The 20,420-nt window shown below is 37.2% G+C and overlaps 1 protein-coding gene across 1 annotated transcript in view; it reads left to right on the forward strand.

Moving 5' to 3' along the window:
* TNRC6A (trinucleotide repeat containing adaptor 6A) overlaps nucleotides 1-20,420 on the forward strand; it is a gene marked incomplete at its 3' end in the record, with an annotated part of 215,375 nt that overhangs the window by 34,772 nt on the left and 160,183 nt on the right. Inside the window, exon 3 of the mRNA XM_079719619.1 lies at nucleotides 6,938-7,063. Coding sequence (XP_079575745.1) covers nucleotides 6,984-7,063 — 80 coding nt within the window. The 5' untranslated portion in view covers nucleotides 6,938-6,983. The remainder of the gene's footprint in view (nucleotides 1-6,937; nucleotides 7,064-20,420) is intronic.

The following is a 20,420-nucleotide window of genomic DNA, read 5'->3' on the forward strand; positions in this document are numbered from 1 at the left end:
GTTTTTAGAGGACCCTCCATACTGTTTTCTGTAGTGGCTGTGTCAATTTACGTTGCCACCAGCAGTGCACCAGGGCTCTCTTTTCTCTGTACCCTCTCCAACATTTATTATTTGTAGACTTTTTTTGTGACAGCCATTCTGACCGGTGTGAGGTGATATCACGTTGTAGTATTGATTGGCATTTCTCTAATAATTAGTGATGCTGAGCATCTTTTCATGTGGTTGTTAGCCATCTGTATGTCTTCCTTGGAAAAAAAATCTATTTAGGCCTTCTGCCCATTTCTTGCTTGGTTGTTCGGGTTTTTTAATGTTGAGTTGTATGAGCTGTTTATATATTTTGGATATTAATCACTTGTCGGTCACATCATTTTCAAATATTTTCTCCCATTCTGTAGGTTTTTTTATTTTTTCATTTTGTTGATGGTTTTCTTTGCTGTGCAAAAGATTTTAAGTTTAATTAGGTGCCATATTTTTAATTTTTGCTTTTATTTCTTTTGCCCTAGGAGACAGATCCAAAAAAATATTGCTATGATTTATGTCAAAGAGTGTTCTGCCTATGTTCTCTTCTAAGAGTTTTATGGTTTCAGGTCTTACATTTTAGGTCTCTAAACTATTTTGAGTTTATTTTTGTGTGAGAGAATGTTATAATCTCATTGTTTTACACGTGACTGTCCAGTTTTCCCAGCAACACTTGTTGAAGAGATGGTTTTTCCTCCATTGTGTATTCTTGCCTCCTTTGTCATAGATTAATTGACCATAGGTGCATCAGTCACTTCTGAAATAATATTAGTTGTGTATTTGTTTGTTCTCTGTGTCCATCTCTGAGTAGAACTTAAGCTCACTTAAGGCAGGGATGAGATGCCCAGTACTTAGAATAGTGTGAAAATTCAAGCAATAACATTTCAAAATGAATGTACATTAGATAATAAAATTCTTCTAAGTATTTCACGCACCTTAAATAATATGCAAAAACCACAAATTATCACAAGGGCCATGAAAACTTTCTGCTGAACCAAGAGGTTCAAGTTGGACCTAAATAGGTTCATCGTCTTGATTCTTGTTTTTAGACTTTCCCACGTTTGTCAAGTCACTTCTCTAAAAGAGCAGATTATCATCTCAGGGAAACTGAGGTTACAAGTACGGGAACTTCAGACAGTGATTACAAGCAGTAATGGGAGAAGTGGGATATGCTTTCCAGGGTGGGGCAATATCAGCTCCATTTGAACAGCCTTGACCCTCTCTCATAGTTAAGCTGTATGTGATCTGTTTATGATAGATATCTAGCCTGTCTCTTTCACCTAGAATTTAATGTTAAATTCATAACATAAGCATCATTTATTCTTCACATTTAGCCAATTATTTATTTATTTATTATAAATTTATTTATTTTTGGCTGCATTGGGTCTTCATTGCTGCGCGCGGGCTTTCTCTAGTTGCGGTGAGCGGGGACTTCTCTTAACTGCGGTGCGCGGGCTTCTCATTGCAGTGGCTTCTCTTGTTGCGGAGCACAGGCTCTAGGCATGCGGGCTTCAGTAGTTTGTAGCACACGGGCTCAGTAGTTGTGGCGCACAGGCTTAGTTGCTCTGCAGCATGTGGGATCTTCCCAGACCAAGGCTTGAACCCGTGTCCCCTGCATTGGCCGGCAGATTCTTAAGCACTGCACCACCAGGGAAGCCCCTAGTCAATTTTTTTAAAAAAAATCTTATTCTTCTTACAACTTTTTTTTTTTAATTTGTAAAGCTAGGATTCTGTATCTTTCACCTAGACTGTTTTACTTTTTATTCATTGGATTCTGTGCCTTTTTTTTTCTGGCCGTGCCACACAGCTTGCAGGATCTTAGTTCCCCAACCAGGGATTGAACCTGGGCCACCACAGTGAAAGTGCCAAGTCTTAACCAATGGACTGCCAGGGAATTCCCTGTGCCTTCTTTATATTGTACTTTCTCAGCTGTCTCATAACTCATCATTCCATGGACATTCCATTTGCTGATTTGGGGGGAAAACTATTGCTCTTTGAGTGTTTATTTTGTAAATTTCCAGAACTTCCTATTGCTGATAGTTTTTGGATGATTCTGCTAGGTTTCATGCAAGGAAAGATCATTTTTGTCTCCTTGCCAAGAGCTATACCTTGTTTTGTCTCCATGGTTTTTTGTTTGGTTTTGCTTGAGCTTCCAGAAAAACATCAAATGACAGTGGTAGCTCATATCCTGGTTTAGCTTCTGACTTTAAAGAGACAACTCCGGTGTTTCATTGTTAAGTATGATGTTGACTGTTGATCTGAGATTCTTTGATCCATTCCTTAATTCATTACATATTTATTGGTCCCCAGCCAAGTGCATTGGATTTGGCAATATGTAGGGCACTGAGAGCCTTGGGGAATGCAGTTTCCATGGCATGGTGCCAGCAGAAGCCAGATTGCAGTGGTTTTCAGAGAGGCATATGATGGAAACCTCTTTTTTAACATGTGCCAAGGGTTTTCATCAGGAATGGATGCTGAATTCTTTTTTATTTTATTTATTATTTATTTATTTTTATTGAAGTATAGTTGATTTACAATGTTGTATTAATTTCTGCTGTACAGCAAAGTGATTCCTTTATACATATATATATATTTTTTCTTTTTCTTTTTTTTTTTTTTTTTTGCGTTATGTGGGCCTCTCACTGTTGCGGCCTCTCCCGTTGCGGAGCACAGGCTCCGGACGCACAGGCCCAGCGGCCATGGCTCACGGGCCCAGCCGCTCCGCGGCACGTGGGATCCTCCCAGACCGGGGCACGAACCCGTGTCCCCTGCATCGGCAGGCGGACTCCCAACCACTGCGCCACCAGGGAAGCCCTATTTTTTCTTTTATGCTGTATTCTTTTTTAATGCTCTTTCAGCATTTATTAGTTCAATTATTTTTTTCTTGTTTGACCTATAGGGATGATTTAACATATTAATATATTTTACATTCATTCATTCAAGAAATATTTGAGTGCTTACTCTAAGCCAGGCATTCTTCTATTATTGTGACATTAAATTTGTGATTTTTATAAAATGTTGTAGGCCTTTGTGATATCTTTAATATCAGTTTGTAAACATTCAATGGTTTTTACAATACTAGGATAACTTCTACTTAACCTTGGTGTGTTATTCTTTAAATTTTAATTACTAAAGCAATAGACCTTATTATTAATAATTCAAAAGATGAAAAGCATATAAAGATAGAAAGTTCACATCCAACTTTCCAATATCCCAAGAGATATTCCCTACTAATAGATATTTCTGGACCTTTTTCTTTTTTAATAAACTTTTAAAAATCATTTGCAAGGATTTTATGTAGGATTTTCGCATCGGTATTCGTGGTCATAGTACAGATGTCACAGTAGGAGAGCCACACCTGGCTCCACATCAGGTTGGCATCTCCTGCTAAATGACATTTTGTTGCAGTCCTGACCCATCTGTTCTTTCTGGGCGACATGGCATTCCACCCCCAACCCCCGACTCTGGGTGTGCTGGGAGCCATGTGGAAGTAGCTGAGGTTTATTTGTTCACAGGGTATTTATTGAGCGCTTATCTGACTCCACGGAACTTACATTCTAGGCAGGCAGCAAAAGATAAAATAAATAAAATGTACAGTATGTTAGATGGTGATAAGAAGTATGGAGAGAAAGCAGGGAAGGGAGAAGTGATTTGTGTCTCCTTTTGCCCCTTTTGCCCGGGAAATGTTATTGGGAGAGAGGGAACCATAATTATGTGGGGAGGTTGAGGGTCTTGCTGAAAGAGAATTCAGACAGCAGTGAGAATGAATGTCTACAGCTACTTACCACAATATCCATGAATCCCCAAAATACCATGTTGAGCAAGAGAAGTGAGGCAATGAGAGTGCATTCTGTACGATTCTGCTTATACAGAGCACAATAACAGGAGTCATGATCTATAATGTCCAAGTCAAGGCAGCAGTTATCATGGAGGTGAAGGAGTGTCTAGAAGGAGACCCAGAGGGAATTCTGGTAATGTTCTGTTTCTTAATCCAGGTGCTCTTAACACTTGTGTGTTCAGTCTCTGAAAATTCATTAGACTGAGCATTTGTAACTGTGTGTATTTTCAATAGAAATGTTACATGTTAATAGTTGCATTATTTTTTTTTTAATTCAAAATTAGCTGTCTCGTTGGTAGATGGCACAGCCACCAGAGGGACCCTCCCTGAAATCTGCTGCCTTGTCTTTTTTGCCCAATACCTGGCACATTAAAGGGATTCATTACAAGCGTGTGTTTGAATGAATAAGTGAGTCAGTAAACAAATGCATCTCTATCATCTCTAACTGGTTTTGTACCTGGCTTCCCTTAAACTAATCACCCTGGAGAAAACTGAAGCAATAGCTATTTTTATGGTCATTTTTGCATTTTATTATTATTTTTATTTATTTTTTAGGTTTTATTTATTTATTTATTATTTATTTATTGGAGTATAGTTGATTTACAGTGTCGTGTTAGTTTCAGGTGTACAGCAAAGTGATTCAGTTATACATACATATATATGTGGTTTTTTTCAGATTCTTTTCCCTTATAGGTTATTACAAAATATTAAGTATAGTTCCCTGTGCTATACAGTAGGTCCTTGTTGGTTATCTATTTTATATCTAGTAGTGTGTATATGTTAATCCCAAACTCCGAATTTATCCCTCCCCCCACCTTTCCCCTTGGTAACCCTAAGTTTGTGTTTTATGTCTGTGGGTCTATTTCTGTTTTGTGAATAAGATCATTTGTATCATATTTTAGATTCCACACATAAGTGATATCATATGATGTTTGTCTTTGTCTGACTTACTTCACTTAGTATGATAATCTCTGGGTCCATCCATGTTGCTGCAAATGGCATTATTTCATTGTTTTTTATGGCTGAGTAATATTCCCTTGTATATATGTACCACATCTTCTTTATTTATTCATCTGTTGATGGACATTTAGGTTGTTTCCATGTCTTGGCTATTGTAAATAGTGCTGCAATAATCACTGGGGTGCATATATCTTTTCGAATTGTGGTTTTCTCTGGATACATGCCCAGGAGTGGACATATATTTTTAAAAAATCATTTCTGTCTCCCCTCTGTTTATACGAGAATAATAAATTCATTCAGCAGACATTCAAACACTTTTATGATTTAGAGTCAGGAGATCAAGTAAAATGAGGACAAAAATGTGTCCATTGGATTTGGCAACATGTCGGTTCTTGAAGGTGTGGGTGGAAGCAGTTTCACTCATGTGGCTGCAACAGATACCAGACTGCAGAGGTTTGAGGGGAAATGGGATGTGAGGAACTGGAAACAGTGAATGCTGACACATGTTTCAAGTACTTTAACTCTAAAAGTTAGGAGAGAATTATTTGGGGTTGATAGTTTTTTTTTTTTTTTTTTAGCGTTTGTGTGAGTGTTGATCATGAAAAATGAGAAAAACTAGAGCATGTTTACATGCTAAAGTGGGAAATCAGTAGACAAGTGTAGTTTCATTCATTTATTTCTTCATTCAATCCGTCAGTCATTCATGTGGTCCACAACTACTTACTAAGTACCTGTTGTATCAGTTCTTGACAGTGGTAAAGAGCAGTGAATAAACTAGACACAACCTCTGCCCTCCTGCAGCTTACACTCTATTAGGGAAGAGAGACGTTGAAGACGTAGGTGACAGAAAGAATGATGCTGGCATGGGCGGGGGCGGGGGTGGTGGCTGAATCAAAGTACAAGGGGAAGAATTAGCATGGCCAAGAGGAATCTTTTCTTACAATGAGACAGCAGTGATATCCCTTTCTTACAAGGGGATAAAACTGAAAGATGGATACAAATGTTGCTAAGAAAAATTATTAAAACAGCAGCGTGGAGCCCTCCTCTTAGGCAGGAGTGTGGAAACGTACACTAGATCAGGTGAAACCAGGTAGGGGATGGTAGGCTTAAGCCAAGCTGTTCCCAGAACTTGGATGCTAGATGAGACCTTAGAGATACCTAATTCAGCAGCTACCCACCTCGGTTCACAAATCAAGCAGTTGTCAAGGGTGAAGACTGCGTAGAATTCTGCAGAGTCACATCTGACATGAGGATCAGTAAGCCAGCAGAGAAGGTGAAAACTGCATGAAGTTTCCAGTGAAAAATCTCGAAGGAAGAGGCCATACTGGGGATGAGAAACTTTCTTGCCAAGTTTTCTTCCAGAAAAGCATAGGTAGAGATTTTTGTTTCTTTAGCTGAACATGAGGTGATGTCATTGGTTTGCCTGTAGGGACTTTGTATTAAGAAATGATTGTTTAACTCTCAGCTTAATGAACCTCACAGGATGGGAGGTTTGTAGAGACCGAGACCAACCCAGAAGCCACCAGGTCCCTGTTTCCCATCTCACACTATTCCTCACTGTTAAGGTGATGAGTTTTTCTTCCTTATGCTTCCTCCCTCCCCACCTCTCTCTTTTTATTCTGAAAGTGGGTAATTAAATCCTCAATAAGTGTAACTCTATTACAGTCGAAATATCAAGCTTGCAGATTACTTATGTTTTTTTGTTGTTTGTTTTTTGTTTTTTTTTTGCCGTACGCGGGCCTCTCACTGTTGTGGCCTCTCCCGTTGTGGAGCACAGGCTCTGGACCCGCAGGCTCAGCGGCCATGGCTCACGGGCCCAGCCGCTCCGCGGCATGTGGGATCTTCCCGGATCAGGGCACGAACCTGTGTCCCCTGCATCGGCAGGCAGACTCTTAATCACTGTGCCACCAGGGAAGCCCCAGATTACTTATTTTTTAAAAATACTAATAAAAACAAATTTCTGCTGTCATTCCCTTGCATTCTGATAGGCTTTCTTGAGTGGGGAAGAAAGGGATGTAATTAGCACCCAAAAGTTGCATATGTGTGTGTGTCTCATTCGGGAGGGATAAAAAAATTCAAAGCAGAGAATCACTAATATAATGCAACCCCTTCATTTCTCAGGTGTGAACACTGAGGCCCAGAGAGGTGATGTGATTTGCCCAAAGTCATGCAACTAGTGGCAGAGCCAGGCCTAGAAGCCAGGTGTCCTGGCTCCCAAGACATTCCGCTGCCCGAGGAATGGAACAGGTAGTATCACTCACATTGGGGCCCATGGGTCAGTCCGTTCAGCCCAGAGCTGCCTGGGGTTCCAACTAAGGAAACCAGAGGAAGCGTCAGCTCAAAATTCTGGCCACTGAATGACTCAGGGATGAAATCAAAACTGGGTAAGAGAAAAAAAGGGAGGTTTGAAACGTAACCCTGATGAGTCCAAGACAGAGGCCAATGGACCATGCTCCCACGGCAGCGGTTATCTTCTCAAGGTAGATCTAGCTCACAGTATCATGTCCATCTTCAAATAGCAAGGTGGTGAGTCACCTTCTGGCCATTCTGACACCTATGCTCTCTCCAATGCAATTCAGTGTTAGGAAAGTCAATGGCCACTTAAAGAGGACAATTGTGGAGTCGGGGAAAAAGGGAGTCAGGAAGACCAGTTAGGAGGCTTTTGTGGACATCCAGGAGGGAAATAATAAGGAAAGTCTGGCTGGTGGGTTTGCTGGATCAGTGTGACATCATCTGGGTAGTGGCTGGTAAAGCTGGCCTGCAGTGATAGTGGAAAGGTGGACAAAAAATGAAATCCACATCAAAATGAGGAGGAAGAGTTCCTGCTTTCATATATTAAGGAATGTTCTTAAGACCAGTATTGATAAAACAGAAACTACCTAAGATGCTATAAGTAAGATTTATCCTGTGTGTTATATGTTAATATGGGTACTAGTCACTGCCAACGTGTATTAATCCCTCGGAGGGGTCTGAGTCATAGTTTCTTTTTCCTTTATTCAATGGTTATTTATTGAGCACCTACTATGTGCCAGGTTCTATTCTGGGTACTTGGAACACATCAAGTGAGCTAAACAAACAAATACGCTTGCCCTCATGGAGCTCAATCAGGGAAAAGTAGCTAAAGAAGCTAGTCTCTTGGGAAAAACAATGGAGAAGAAAGCTAGGAGGGAAACTGCTATTGGAAATGGTATTAATCAAAGTAAAAGCCAGGAAGAATAGGCTGAGTTTCACTGGGTTCCTCAGAGAAAGGTTTTTTTCTAGGCAGAGAGAACTGAGATAGCAGAATCGTCCCAAAGGCTCTGCCCAGATTAGTGGCTGTGATCTTGAGGCTCTGAACAAGACTGGACACCCTGGGATAAACTGCAACACAGGAGGCACTTGGGGAAGGACTCTGAACTCAGGCCGGGTGAGGAGGTTCAGATCTGCAGACAGAACAGAGTGCCCAAAGGAATGGTCAGTTTACACGGGTAGTTGGACTTTAAGAGACCAAGCAATTTTGTCACAGGTGGTTTCAACACAGGGGTGTGGGGAGCAAGCCGTGGGAAGTCTAGGAGCACCTGAGATCCAGGTAAGTCAGGTAGGTGAGCATCAGTCAGTGGGCAGAAAGCAGGGCTGTGGTCACTGAGGTGAGATTCAAAGAACATTTCCAGCCTCTGGGAGGAATAAACCACATTCCAAGCAAGGCATTGAGACAGGGACTCAATCCCAGGAGTGAAGAAGGGAGATGCCATCAGAGCCAGGGCATAAGGTAGGGACTTGCTCACAGGAGCCCAGTTATAAGCTGGACCCTTCATCAAACCTGAGATGATAGCCAGAGGGACTGAACTCCTGAACCTTTGAATCTCGCTGTGGATTAAGACTCCTTCCCATTGATGGGAAGCACAGGACCTGGTCTTTAGAGAAAGTAGGATGAGGGGACAGGAAATGGGCACCACCTCCCTCCTCCCCCCGCCCCATGCAGAAGGAAGGAGGGGGCAGATCATGTCTGTGGCTCCTGTTGTCAGCAGGAACCCCCACTATTGCCTCCTTGGTTGCCATAGCATTGGATGGTTCCAGAGAGTCCTTTTTCCTGAATTAATCCAGGTATTCACTCCAAAACTCAGAGGATGGTTTTCTTAGCAGGACTGCTGATTAGGGCAGGCATGGAGTCCTCATCTGCATCTTACTTAATCTTTATGTGGTTCTTTCAGCTACCACTTAGTCTCAGCGCATGCTGCACTCCACATTCCATCCCGTTTCCATCTCCCTGGCTTCCACAGTTCTCACTTATTCCCTATTTGGAGGCTTAGCTCAACCTTCACATGGCTTGACGCCAACTTTGCCTGATTTGACATCTTCCTCTGGCTACACTTCTGTAGTGGACATTCCGTTTGACTCTTCAACCCACCCCCTGTTAGTAACAGCAATACAATTTGGTCCACACACTACCACCAATACCACGTCAGGGTTGACTTCCAAACAGTCCTTCTGTCTCTGTACCACTTAGCCCAGAATCAAAGTCCCAGGAGTAAGCATCTGACTGCCCAAGTTCGTGGATCCTTGGATCTGGCTCCTTAGGCTTCCACAGTGTGGGAGCTGGGAGAGGTGGCAGGTGCCGTAAATTGCTCTCCTGTCAGACCTAATCACAATGGGTAATTCTCCCAGAGGGAGATCTGGTGCTGATCAGAAGGGAAGGATTCTAATCTGTGCTGTCCAATAGAATAATAATGCAAGCCACATATGTAACTTTTTTCTTCGCTGATTTTTTAAAATTAATTTTTATTGGAGATTGGTTGCTTTACACTGTTGTGTTAGCCTCCACTGCACAACAAAATGACTCAGCCACACATACAGACATCTCTTCCTTTTTGGACTTCCCTCCCATTTAGGTTACCACAGTGCATTAGGTAGAGTTCCCTGTGCTATACAGTACGTTCCCATCAGTTATCTCTTTTATATGTAGTATCAATAATGTATATGTGTCGATCGCAGTCTCCCAATTCCACCCACCCTGCCCCTTTCCCCCTTGGTATCCATACGTTTGTTCTCTATGTCTGTGTCTCTATTTCTGCTTTGCAAATAAGATAATCTATACCATTTTTCTAGATTCCACATATATGCGTTATTATATGATATTTGCTTTTGTCTTTCTGACTTGCTTCACTCTGTATGACACTCTCTAAGTCCATCCACGTCTCTACAAATGACCCAATTTCATTCCTTTTTATGGCTGAGTAATATTCCATTGTATATGTGTACCACATCTTTATCCATTCCTCTGTTGATGGACATTTAGGTTGCTTCCATGTCCTGGCTATGGTAAATAGTGCTGCAATGAACATTGTGGTACATGACTCTTTTTGAATTATGGTTTTCTCAGGGTATATGCCCAGTAGTGGGATTGCTGGGTCATATGGTAATTCTGTTTTTAGTTTTTTGAGGAACCTCCATACTGTTCTCCATAGTGGCTGTACCAATTTACATTCCCACCAACAGTGCAAGAGGGTTCCCTTTTCTCCACACCCCCTCCAGCATTTGTTGTTTGTAGATTTTTTGATGATGACCATTCTGACTGGTGTGAGGTCATACCTCATTGCAGTTTTGATTTGCAGTTCTCTAATAATTAGAGATGTTGAGCATCTTTTCATGTGTTTGTTGGCCATCTGTATGTCTTCTTTGGAAAAATGTCTATTTAGGCCTTCTGCCCATTTTTGGGTTGGGTTGTTTATTTTTTTGATATTGAGCTGTATGAGCTGCTTGTATATTTTGGAGATTAATCCTTTGTCAGTTGCTTTTTTTGCAAATATTTTCTCCCATTCTGAGGGTTGTCTTTTTGTCTTGTTTATGGTTTCCTTTGCCATGCAAAAGCTTTTAAGTTTAATTAGGTCCACATAAAATCTTCTATGCTACATCAAAAAGGGCAGAAACAGGTGAAATTAATTTTTATATTTTATTTGACCAATATTTCCAAAATATTATTGTGTCAACATGTAATCAATATAAAAAATTATTAGTGAGATATGTTCCATTTTAAAAATTTTATTTTATTGAAGTATAGTTGATTTAGTGTATGCTGGTATACAGCAAAGTGTTCAGTTATACTTATATATATTCTTTTTCATATTCTTTTCCATTATGGTTTATTATAGGATACTGACTATGCTTCCTAGTGCTACACAGTAGGACCTTTATCCTACTATTTATCCAGATATGTTCCTTTTTGCTGTTGTTTTAAGTCTTTGGAATTCAGGGTGTATTTAACTCTCATGGCACAGCTCATCCAGATGCTACATTTTCATTGGAAATATTTGATCTGTATTTATATTTACAGCTGAAAAAGTAGAGTCATATTCCCAAGTTGTTCCAGACCTGCTTAAAAGTTTTCCAATTACTGAATCAAGTACCAAAATTCACTTGCCTTTAATATTCACCTCCACATTGACAAAACAAATTCATCTTTATTAGAAGAATTGTTTGAAGCAAAAGCATATCAGTTTCAAAGCTATGTTTGTCCAAGTTATGTTAATACATTGTTTCTTGCATCAACTCAGTGTTATTCACATGGAATGTAAAGGAGTATTGCACAAATTGAAAAGTAACTTTAAGTTTATCAATACCCACAAAAATTTTTCTTCAAATTTCTTCCAGTTTTTTGGTAGGTTTTGCAGATAATTTACATAATGCTGGTTATTACCATTTAAAGTATTATGTACATTGATTCACATTAAAATGTGTAAAAATTATTGATTTGCATTATAAAAAAATTTCAGCTTCAGTGTAAATCCTTGTACTTTTCTAGCTTGGTCGCAATTAAGCTTTTTCTCTTTCCTTAGAGCTTCAAATGTATCTCATTCATACACACTATGATATCAGTAAGAAAACATAAATCATGCTGCCATTTTTTAAATCTTTGATTGTTAAATATTTGGTAAGAATTTCTTCTCTTTCACGTAAATCTTGAATTGGAATTGACAGTACAGTAAATCTTTGTAAAACTCTTCCATGACTCAACCCATGAACATAGATTAAGAAACAAGATCATCATATTCATTGCTTTCTGTTCCTTTCCATAAACTGGTGATGATTCACAGCATTTGAATGCATACACTGAGTAATTCTAACAACTGTATCCATAACACTTTCCATAGAGTTTACTTCTGAAAGTGAACACAAATATTTTCAATATATATCATACGGTGGGATGAAGCAATAAGGGAAACATCAGTCTCTTGTTTTGAAATTCCAATAAATCCACATTTTTGACTGAACATAGCTGGAGCACCATCTGGCATGATAGAAACTATTTTTTTTCATATCTAACTGAAATGCATCTTTATCAGATGTCAAAGATTCAAAAATTCTAATCTACAGTTTTTTTAGAGCCATGAATTTACAATGTTTCTGTATAAATTTGGAAGACTTTTATATACCCAAAGTATTCATTTGGCAGTGTCTCATGGCATGATTCAGCTAAACTTTGCTATTTTTCAAATTTTGAATTAATTTGTCTTTGGTAAATTATTTTATTCTATGGGCATTTGTTTGGTGGCTTAATTGAAGCTTGTTCACTTGTTATGAAATATCTTTTTACTCTCTTCTTCATAATTTTCTAACAAAATTTTCATAACTGAAAAATTAATTTCTTTTACCATCTTTCCATTAACAATTGTGTGTGCACACGTGTGTGCAAGAACCATTTTATAACTGGCCAAATTTGCAATCTCTGATTCTGTTAACACCTATTTAAAATTTTTTTGTTCAACATTTTATTCTGATTTCAGGCAACTAATTTCAATGTTGTGTGTGTGTGTGTGTGTTAAAACATACTGAGCATAAAATTTACCATTTTAACCATTTTTAAGTGTACAGTTCTGTGGTACTGAGTACATTTACATTGAGCAACCATCACCACCATCCATCTCCAGAACTCTTAAAACCTTCCACAACTGAAACTCTGTACCCATTAAAGACTAACTCTCCATTTCCCTCTCCCTGCAGCCCCGGACAAGCACCATTCTACTTCCTGTCTCTATGAATGTGACTACTCTAGGTACCTCATATAAGGGCAATCATGCAATATTTGTCCTTTTGTGACTGACTTATTTCACTTAGTATATGTAATGTCTTTAAGGTTCATCCATGTTGTAGCAGGTGTTAGAATTTCCTTCCTTTTTAAGGCTGAATAATATTCCACTTAAGTACATACCACACTTTGTATATCCATTCATCCATTGGTGGACAAATGAGTTACTTCCAGCTTTTGGCTATTGTGAATAATACTGCTACGAACATGAGTGTACCAATATCTGTCCCTGCTTCTGCTTCTTCTGGATATATACCAAGAAGTGGAATTGTTAGATCATACAGTATTTCTTATGTTAGTTTTTTGAGGAATTACCATACCATTTTCCACAGCAATGCACAGGGTTCCAGTTTGTCCATATTCTCACCAAAGCTTGTTATTTTCTGGGTTTGTTTGTTTGTTTGTTTGTTTGTTTGTTTTTTCAGTAATAGCCATCCTAATGGATGCGAAAAGATCTCATTTTGGCTTTGATTTGCATTTTCTTAATGACTACTGATATTGGGCATTTTTTCATGTGCTTCACCAATTCTTTTTTGAATGTTGAGAGAAAACTTCTTATCAAATTCATCTGTATATTTGCTGGAAATGCCTCAATATTTTCCACTTTATTGTTTTTTAAAATGTTTGTTTCACAATAGCACAGCATTTTCATTTTGCTCTGACACAGCAAATTACAATTGACATTCATCGTGAAATTTGTGGCATTATCTTCTTTCAGTCCCTTTTTTTTTTTTTTTTTTTTTTACTATTTTGGTCACTAACTTATGCAACTCCATTTGATTCTGCATCATTTGTACGCCTTCATTTTATACCTTTAAAATTGATTCCTACGTAAAAAAGTAATTGAATTATAATTAAAATAATACATATTTTGATTTAATTACTAATTGCAATTTAAAAGGTATCATGCAACTCATACTGTCTGCATAAAATATTCCAGTAAACACATTACAGTGATTTACATCAGTGCACAGAAAAAAATCATTCAAACTGAATCAGTCCGTATACACCAATTAAATAGGTGATGTGTTTATATTATCATCCTAGGAACGTGCACAAGTGGCCTACCTATAACAATGCATATGTGCCCTACGTTATAACAATAATATTTTATGCAATGCAATTATTTTTTTGTCCTACCAAAATTCAATATAACAAAAAAACTGTTATTCTGATTCAGTTTCAAAATTTTTTAAATTAAGTAAAGCTAAAAATTTAGTTCTATTTCAAGTGCTCAGTGGCTATATGTGGCTAGTGTCTACTGTATTGGATAGCACAGCTCTAGAAATACAAAACAACAACAGTAAATTGAACAATTTCACTGCTTAGTTTCTTCCCTAAAGCTCTGTATATGGACACAGGAAGGCATATAGAAGGGAGTTCCTTGCAACATTGTAAACGTTGTTTACAGTGGCCCCCAAACAGAACAATCTCATATCCATCAATTGGGTTATGGCCAAAAAAATTATCCATTGTAAGGAATTTTATGTAGCAATTCAAAATAGATCTATGGTTAGATCTCTAAAACATATCACTATGTAGGGAAGGGGAAAAAGCAATCTGTACAATGTGATGTCATTTAAAAATACCACATTTTAAAATTGATTAGATAGATAGATGGATAGATGAGAGAAAGAGAGAGAGAGAGAGAGAGAGAGAAATAGATTCACACCAGAGTGGTTACTTCTGTGCCTCTGTGGAGGGAGAGAGGAAACTTAGACTAACTTGGATTTAGTAAGAAGAATGCATTCATGTCTTACTCATGTAACTAAAACTAATTTGGAAAAAAAGATCTTAAGAAAAGGGAAGTATTGATAGAAGTGGAAAGATGAACAAAGACACCAATTAAATAGAATTAACTACAATAGAGATTATATGGTGTCTAAATAAGTATAATCACATGATTATATTTAATGAATATGTCAAAAGTAATTCTTCAAAAAGAAGATATACATATAGCACAGGGAACTCTACTTCACTTTGCTGTACAGTAGAAACTAACACAACATTGTAAAACAACTATACCCCAATAAAAAAAAAGATATACAAATTATATAGTAGCCCTTCTGTAAACTGAAAATGGGAAATGCCAAACAGTGATCAAAGTTAATTTATGAGGCTCGCCTCTACTAGCGTTTTGGAGAACATCCAGGTTACCCATCACCAGATGCTACTGCATTAAAAGCCTCCAGTCTAAGGTCCCAACTGGCATCCAACCCCCTGACCTCAACGTTTTCCAACACATCAATTGTTTTTGTAGTTCCTACTTTCATATCTACTGTTCTTTTTCTTCTGCTTCCTTTGTTTCTTAAATATAGATGTTGATTCTGTGGCAGTTAGGATCCAAACAAGTGGTGATGAGATCAAACGACATAACCTTTCTCAGGAAAGAGAGGGGAAAATATCTAAGTGTTTGGGATCCTCAATTTGCCCTTCTGTACCTAGAGAAACCCAATTTCAAATTAATAAATGCCCCAGTGCTAGTTTTTTGCCTTCCCACAGATCGAGTTTACCCCAGGGCCTACAGGACATGGATTGATTAATTTCATCCTGATCCCAAATTCCCCTCAGCCTACCTGACATTGATTGAGTAAACAGATTAGTCAAGACAATTAAATCAGCAGAGCGGCTCGGGAATCTTCTTGAACTTTGTGTAAAAGTGTCCTGAAATTGGAGCTTCTTGGGAGCATTCGCTTCAAACCATTTCCTAAATTGAAATTGCATTCCACTTCCCTAAGATCACAGCCTTTCACTAAGACAGGATTATGGAAACTCTGAACTACCCAAGCAGAGGATGTGTGTCTGGGAATAAAACAAATGAACAAATCTATAAAAAGTAGAACAATAACACCAACAAAGGCAGAATGATTCATACTGCAAATGACAAGAGGAAAAAAAAAACAAGGGAGCATTAACTTCAGAAAGTATAAAGTATGATGACAATGATAAGACCTAACAGAACAGTAATGAAAAGACTTAACCAATCCCATTAAAAAACAAAGCCCTTTTAGATGAGATTTTAAAAAATCTAGCTAAGAGTTTGGTAGTATCTGGCCTTACATTTAGGTCTTTAATCCATTTTGAGTTTATTTTTGTGTACGGTGTTAGGGAGTGTTCTAATTTCATTCTTTTACATGTAGCTGTCCAGTTTTCCCAGCACCACTTATTGAAGAGGCTGTCTTTTCTCCACTGTATATTCTTGCCTCCTTTATCAAAGATAAGGTGACCATATGTGCGTGAGTTTATCTCTGGGCTCTGTATCCTGTTCCATTGATCTATATTTCTGTTTTTATGCCAGTACCATACTGTCTTGATTACTGTAGCTTTGTAGTATAGTCTGAAGTCAAGGAGCCTGATTCCTCCAGCTCCATTTTTCGTTCTCAAGATTGCTGGATATGGGGAGGGGGAAGGGTAAGCTGGGACAAAGTGAGAGAGTGGCATGGACATATATACACTACCAAACGTAAAATAGATAGCTAGTGGGAAGCAGCTGCATAGCACAGGGAGATCAGCTAGGTGCTTTGTGACCACCTAGAGGGGTGGGATAGGGACGGTGGGAGGGAGGGAGATGCAAGAGGGAAGAGATATGGGAACATATGTATATGTATAACTGATTCACTTTGTTATAAAGCAGAAACTAACATTCCATTGTAAAGCAATTATACTCCAATAAAGATGTTAAAAAAAAATCTAGCTATATCATGTTTCCAAGAGACAAACCTATGGAAAGTGAATCAAAAGTGTTAATCAAAAAAAAGGGGGGAAGGAGGGTGATCTAAAATACATCAGAAATATAAAAGTAAAAGAAACAGAACAGTAATATTAATTTTAGAGGAAAGAGGACAAAAAAGCATTTTGGACAGAGTATTATTTTATGGCAGAAGGTACAATCCTCCTAAAGGATAATAATATTTGTGAACATATGAGATAAAAACCAAAGCACTGCAGAAAAAAAATGATAGGAACTGTCAAAGAAAGTGAGATTCTATTTTGTGGTTTTAAATAGTTTCCACTATAATCACCATTCATTTCTATAATATGACTTCGGTAAGGAGAAAAGTCTTAACAACAGCTTTTCCTTAACTCCAAGAGAATATACAGAGTTTATATGCTGGCTGGGTTCATTATAATTGCATCAGTAAGAAAAATTAACCTCCCGTGATAAATGTAGCTTAGAACATTGAGGAAACAAGCAAAATTCTCTACAACAAACACTCTAGTAAATGCCATTTCCTGTATAAATATTTAATTTTTTAAGATTTTAAATTAACGGTCCTAGGAGTATTAAAATAATTTCTGACTTTAAGAAAGTTCCTTGCCTTTTATAGTTACCGGACTTAGACAAAAACTTAATTTTATGATGACAGAAGTTCATAGAAGTACATATTTAACTTAATTTTATCACTAGATTGTAAATATGTTTTTAACATGTTTTTTAAAAATCTATGTAAGTAAAAACCAGTGTTTTGCATTCTCAAAAGAACTGGGGTCAACAGTTTTTTTATCTTAGAGCTTTTTGTTAAGTGCTTGAATTTATTACCTCAAATTTAATGCAAGGCTGAGGCAAAGAATGTGGGGATTAAAAATAATTATTTCTATGGAATTATAATAAATATTAACAAAAATAAAATTAAGCAAGAGATTAACAAGCTATTCTCATTCTGAAAGAACAAAATACAAGAAAATCAGGATTTGAATAAAAAATGACAACACGTTAGGCCAAATGAAAACTTAAATAAATTCCAAAGGCAGAAATTGTACAAGTCAAATTACATATTTGATAAAAACAAACTATAAATGAATAATGTCAGATTACTGAAAAAATCAAAATACTTAGAATTTTTTAAAATCCCCTAAAAAATTACTTTGGGGAAAAGAGGAAATTAAAACTTTAGTTTCTGCTTGTGTACAAAATAACACAAAAAGAACACTACCTTTCAAAACTGATGAGAGAGAGGCAACCCAGTAATCAGAGGCAAAATCATAATTTTAAATGCTTTTATTAAGAAAGCATAAAAAGAAATGAAATAAGTTTCTGATAAAAAGATGTTATGGGAAAGAACTAAATGAACTAAAATTGGAGGTAGATAGAATCAGTTATAACAAAGTCAGCCACTACTATATTAAACAATAGAGAAAAACAAACGTTAAATAAATCCATAAGCCAGATCTTTGATAAGATCAATAAAATAAAACTCTAGAGAGATTTACAAAGAAAAATAGAGTACATATTTCAAAAATTGGAAATAAAAAAGGAGGTTTAGCCAGATATACAGTAGAGATTTAGAAAGACGTAAGAGAATATTTTGTCGTCTATGCTAATAACATTAAAATTTTTATATTATGGCAATTTTTTAAAAAAACAAAATGTATGGGGAACAATGATTATTAATAGATTTTTGGGGGAGTTCCCTGGTGACCTAGTGGTTAGATTTCTGGGCTTTCACTGTCATGGCCTTGTTCAATCCCTGGTCTGGGAACTGAGATCCAGTAAGCCGTGCAGCCAAAAAAAATATTTCTTAACACTTAGCATTACCTACATTCCTGAAATATGTTAGGTTTTCTTTAGTAATATCTTATTTAAGATGTAATATTTATAAATGAGCTTGGTATATGGTTTTTGTGACACGATTTTCATGTTTTGATGTGGCTTTCACAGAAAATATGAACGTCTTTTACTTCTGTGTGCTCTGATACAATTTGCCTAGAAGCAAAATTGTCTATTTCTTGGCTATTTAGAAGAATTCCTCTAAGAAACTCTCTGAGTCTGGTGGGTTTTTGGTAGGGAGCTGGTTGATAACATTCTCAGTTTTGTTCCTGCTTACTGTTTTAAGATTTCTAGCATTGTATTTATTTTGGTACAGTTATTTATATTTTCCTGGAAAGTCATCTATTTCAGATTTTCAAGTGTAATTGCACAAAGTTTTGCTAGGTACTAAATCTTTTCATTTCCTCTGTATTATGTTGTTTCCTTCTCCTTACTTTTAATGTGTTTTTGGTGCTTTTTCTGTTTTTTCTAATTAGTTCACTCTGTAGTTTATCTATTTCACTTTAACCCACCCCATCCCAAAGAGTCAGTTCTTGGATTAACCAGTTGTACTTTTTAAATTTGTTTCATTTTCTAGTTGATTCATTTCTTTATGATTTTCTTCCTTCTAATTTCCTAGAATAGTTTGTTGTTCTTTTTCTTCTTCTTTGAATATAAATTCATTTGTTTTCTTTGCCTTCTTTACTAATATATTTGTTTAAGGCTCTGTATTTTCCTCTTAACAACCCATATTTGCCATATGACACAGGTTTTGGTATGTATTGACTTTATTTCATTATTTGAGATATTTTTTAAAATAAATTTATTTATTTATTTTTGGCTACGTTGGGTCTTTGTTGCTGTGCACGGGCTTTCTCTAGTTGTGGTGAGCGGGGGCTACTCTTCCTTGCGGTGCACAGGCTTCTCATTGTGGTGGTTTCTCTTGTTGAGGAGCAAGGGCTCTAGGCACACAAGCTTCAGTAGTTGTGGCTCATGGGCTCTAGAGCACAGGCTCAGTAGTTGTGGCTCACAGGCTTAGTTGCTCCAGGGCATGGGGGATCTTCCCAGACCAGGGCTTGAACCCATGTCCCCTGCAATGGCAGGTGGATTCTTAACCACTGTGCCACCAGGGAAGCCCCATTATTTGAGATATTAAGAAATTTTGGTTTAAAAATATTCTTTAATCTCTTTCTCTCTTCCTATACTTCTCCCCCACCCAGGTGGGTGGTAGGTTTTTTTCCCTCCTAATTTTGTGGTTAATTTCTAGTTTTCTTGTGTTATTGAAAATAGTCTGTAATATTTCTACTTTTTGAATTTTGTTAAGATTTTCTTTGTGGCTTGATATGCAGTCCATTACTGTAAAAATTCCACAGGACTATGAAAAGATGTATCCTCTATTGTCAGTGTACAGCATTTGATACAAAACTACAAAGTCAACCTAATTAAATGTACATTGAGGTCCTCTAAATCTTCATTTTTAATTTCCTTCTCTGTTGTGGACTGGGAGAGGTGAGCTACATAAGATTTTTAGTCCTTGCTGTCTGTTTGTAGTTGATGCTCTGATCATTTTGATACTGTCTTCAATTGTGTCCTCATATCATTGAAGTTTTAACCTAATTGTGGTGTGTACACACCCTTTGTCATTATCAAATGCCCCTGTTGGTCTCAACTACCTCGTATAATTCTAGATTCAACTTTGTCTGATATTAATATCATGAACCCAGCTTCCTTTTTGTCATCTTTACCTGGTATGCCTTTGTTCATACCTTTCAACCTTCCTGAGATATTTTGTTTGACATATTCTTTTGTTTTCAGCCAAAAGTTGTGTTTTGCTTTTTTGATCCAAGAAGTCTTTCCCTTTAAATTGCTTTTTTAAAACCCCACATACATTTATGGAAATAACAGATATGATTTGTTTTCATTCTCTCATCTTTTCTGTTTTTAATATTTTCTTTGTTTTCTACTATTTTGATACGAGGATTATGTTTGTTTTGCTTCCCCTTACTTTGTTTCTG

This window comes from Hyperoodon ampullatus, assembly GCF_949752795.1.
Source record: "Hyperoodon ampullatus genome assembly, chromosome: 14".
Lineage (NCBI taxonomy): Eukaryota > Metazoa > Chordata > Mammalia > Artiodactyla > Ziphiidae > Hyperoodon > Hyperoodon ampullatus.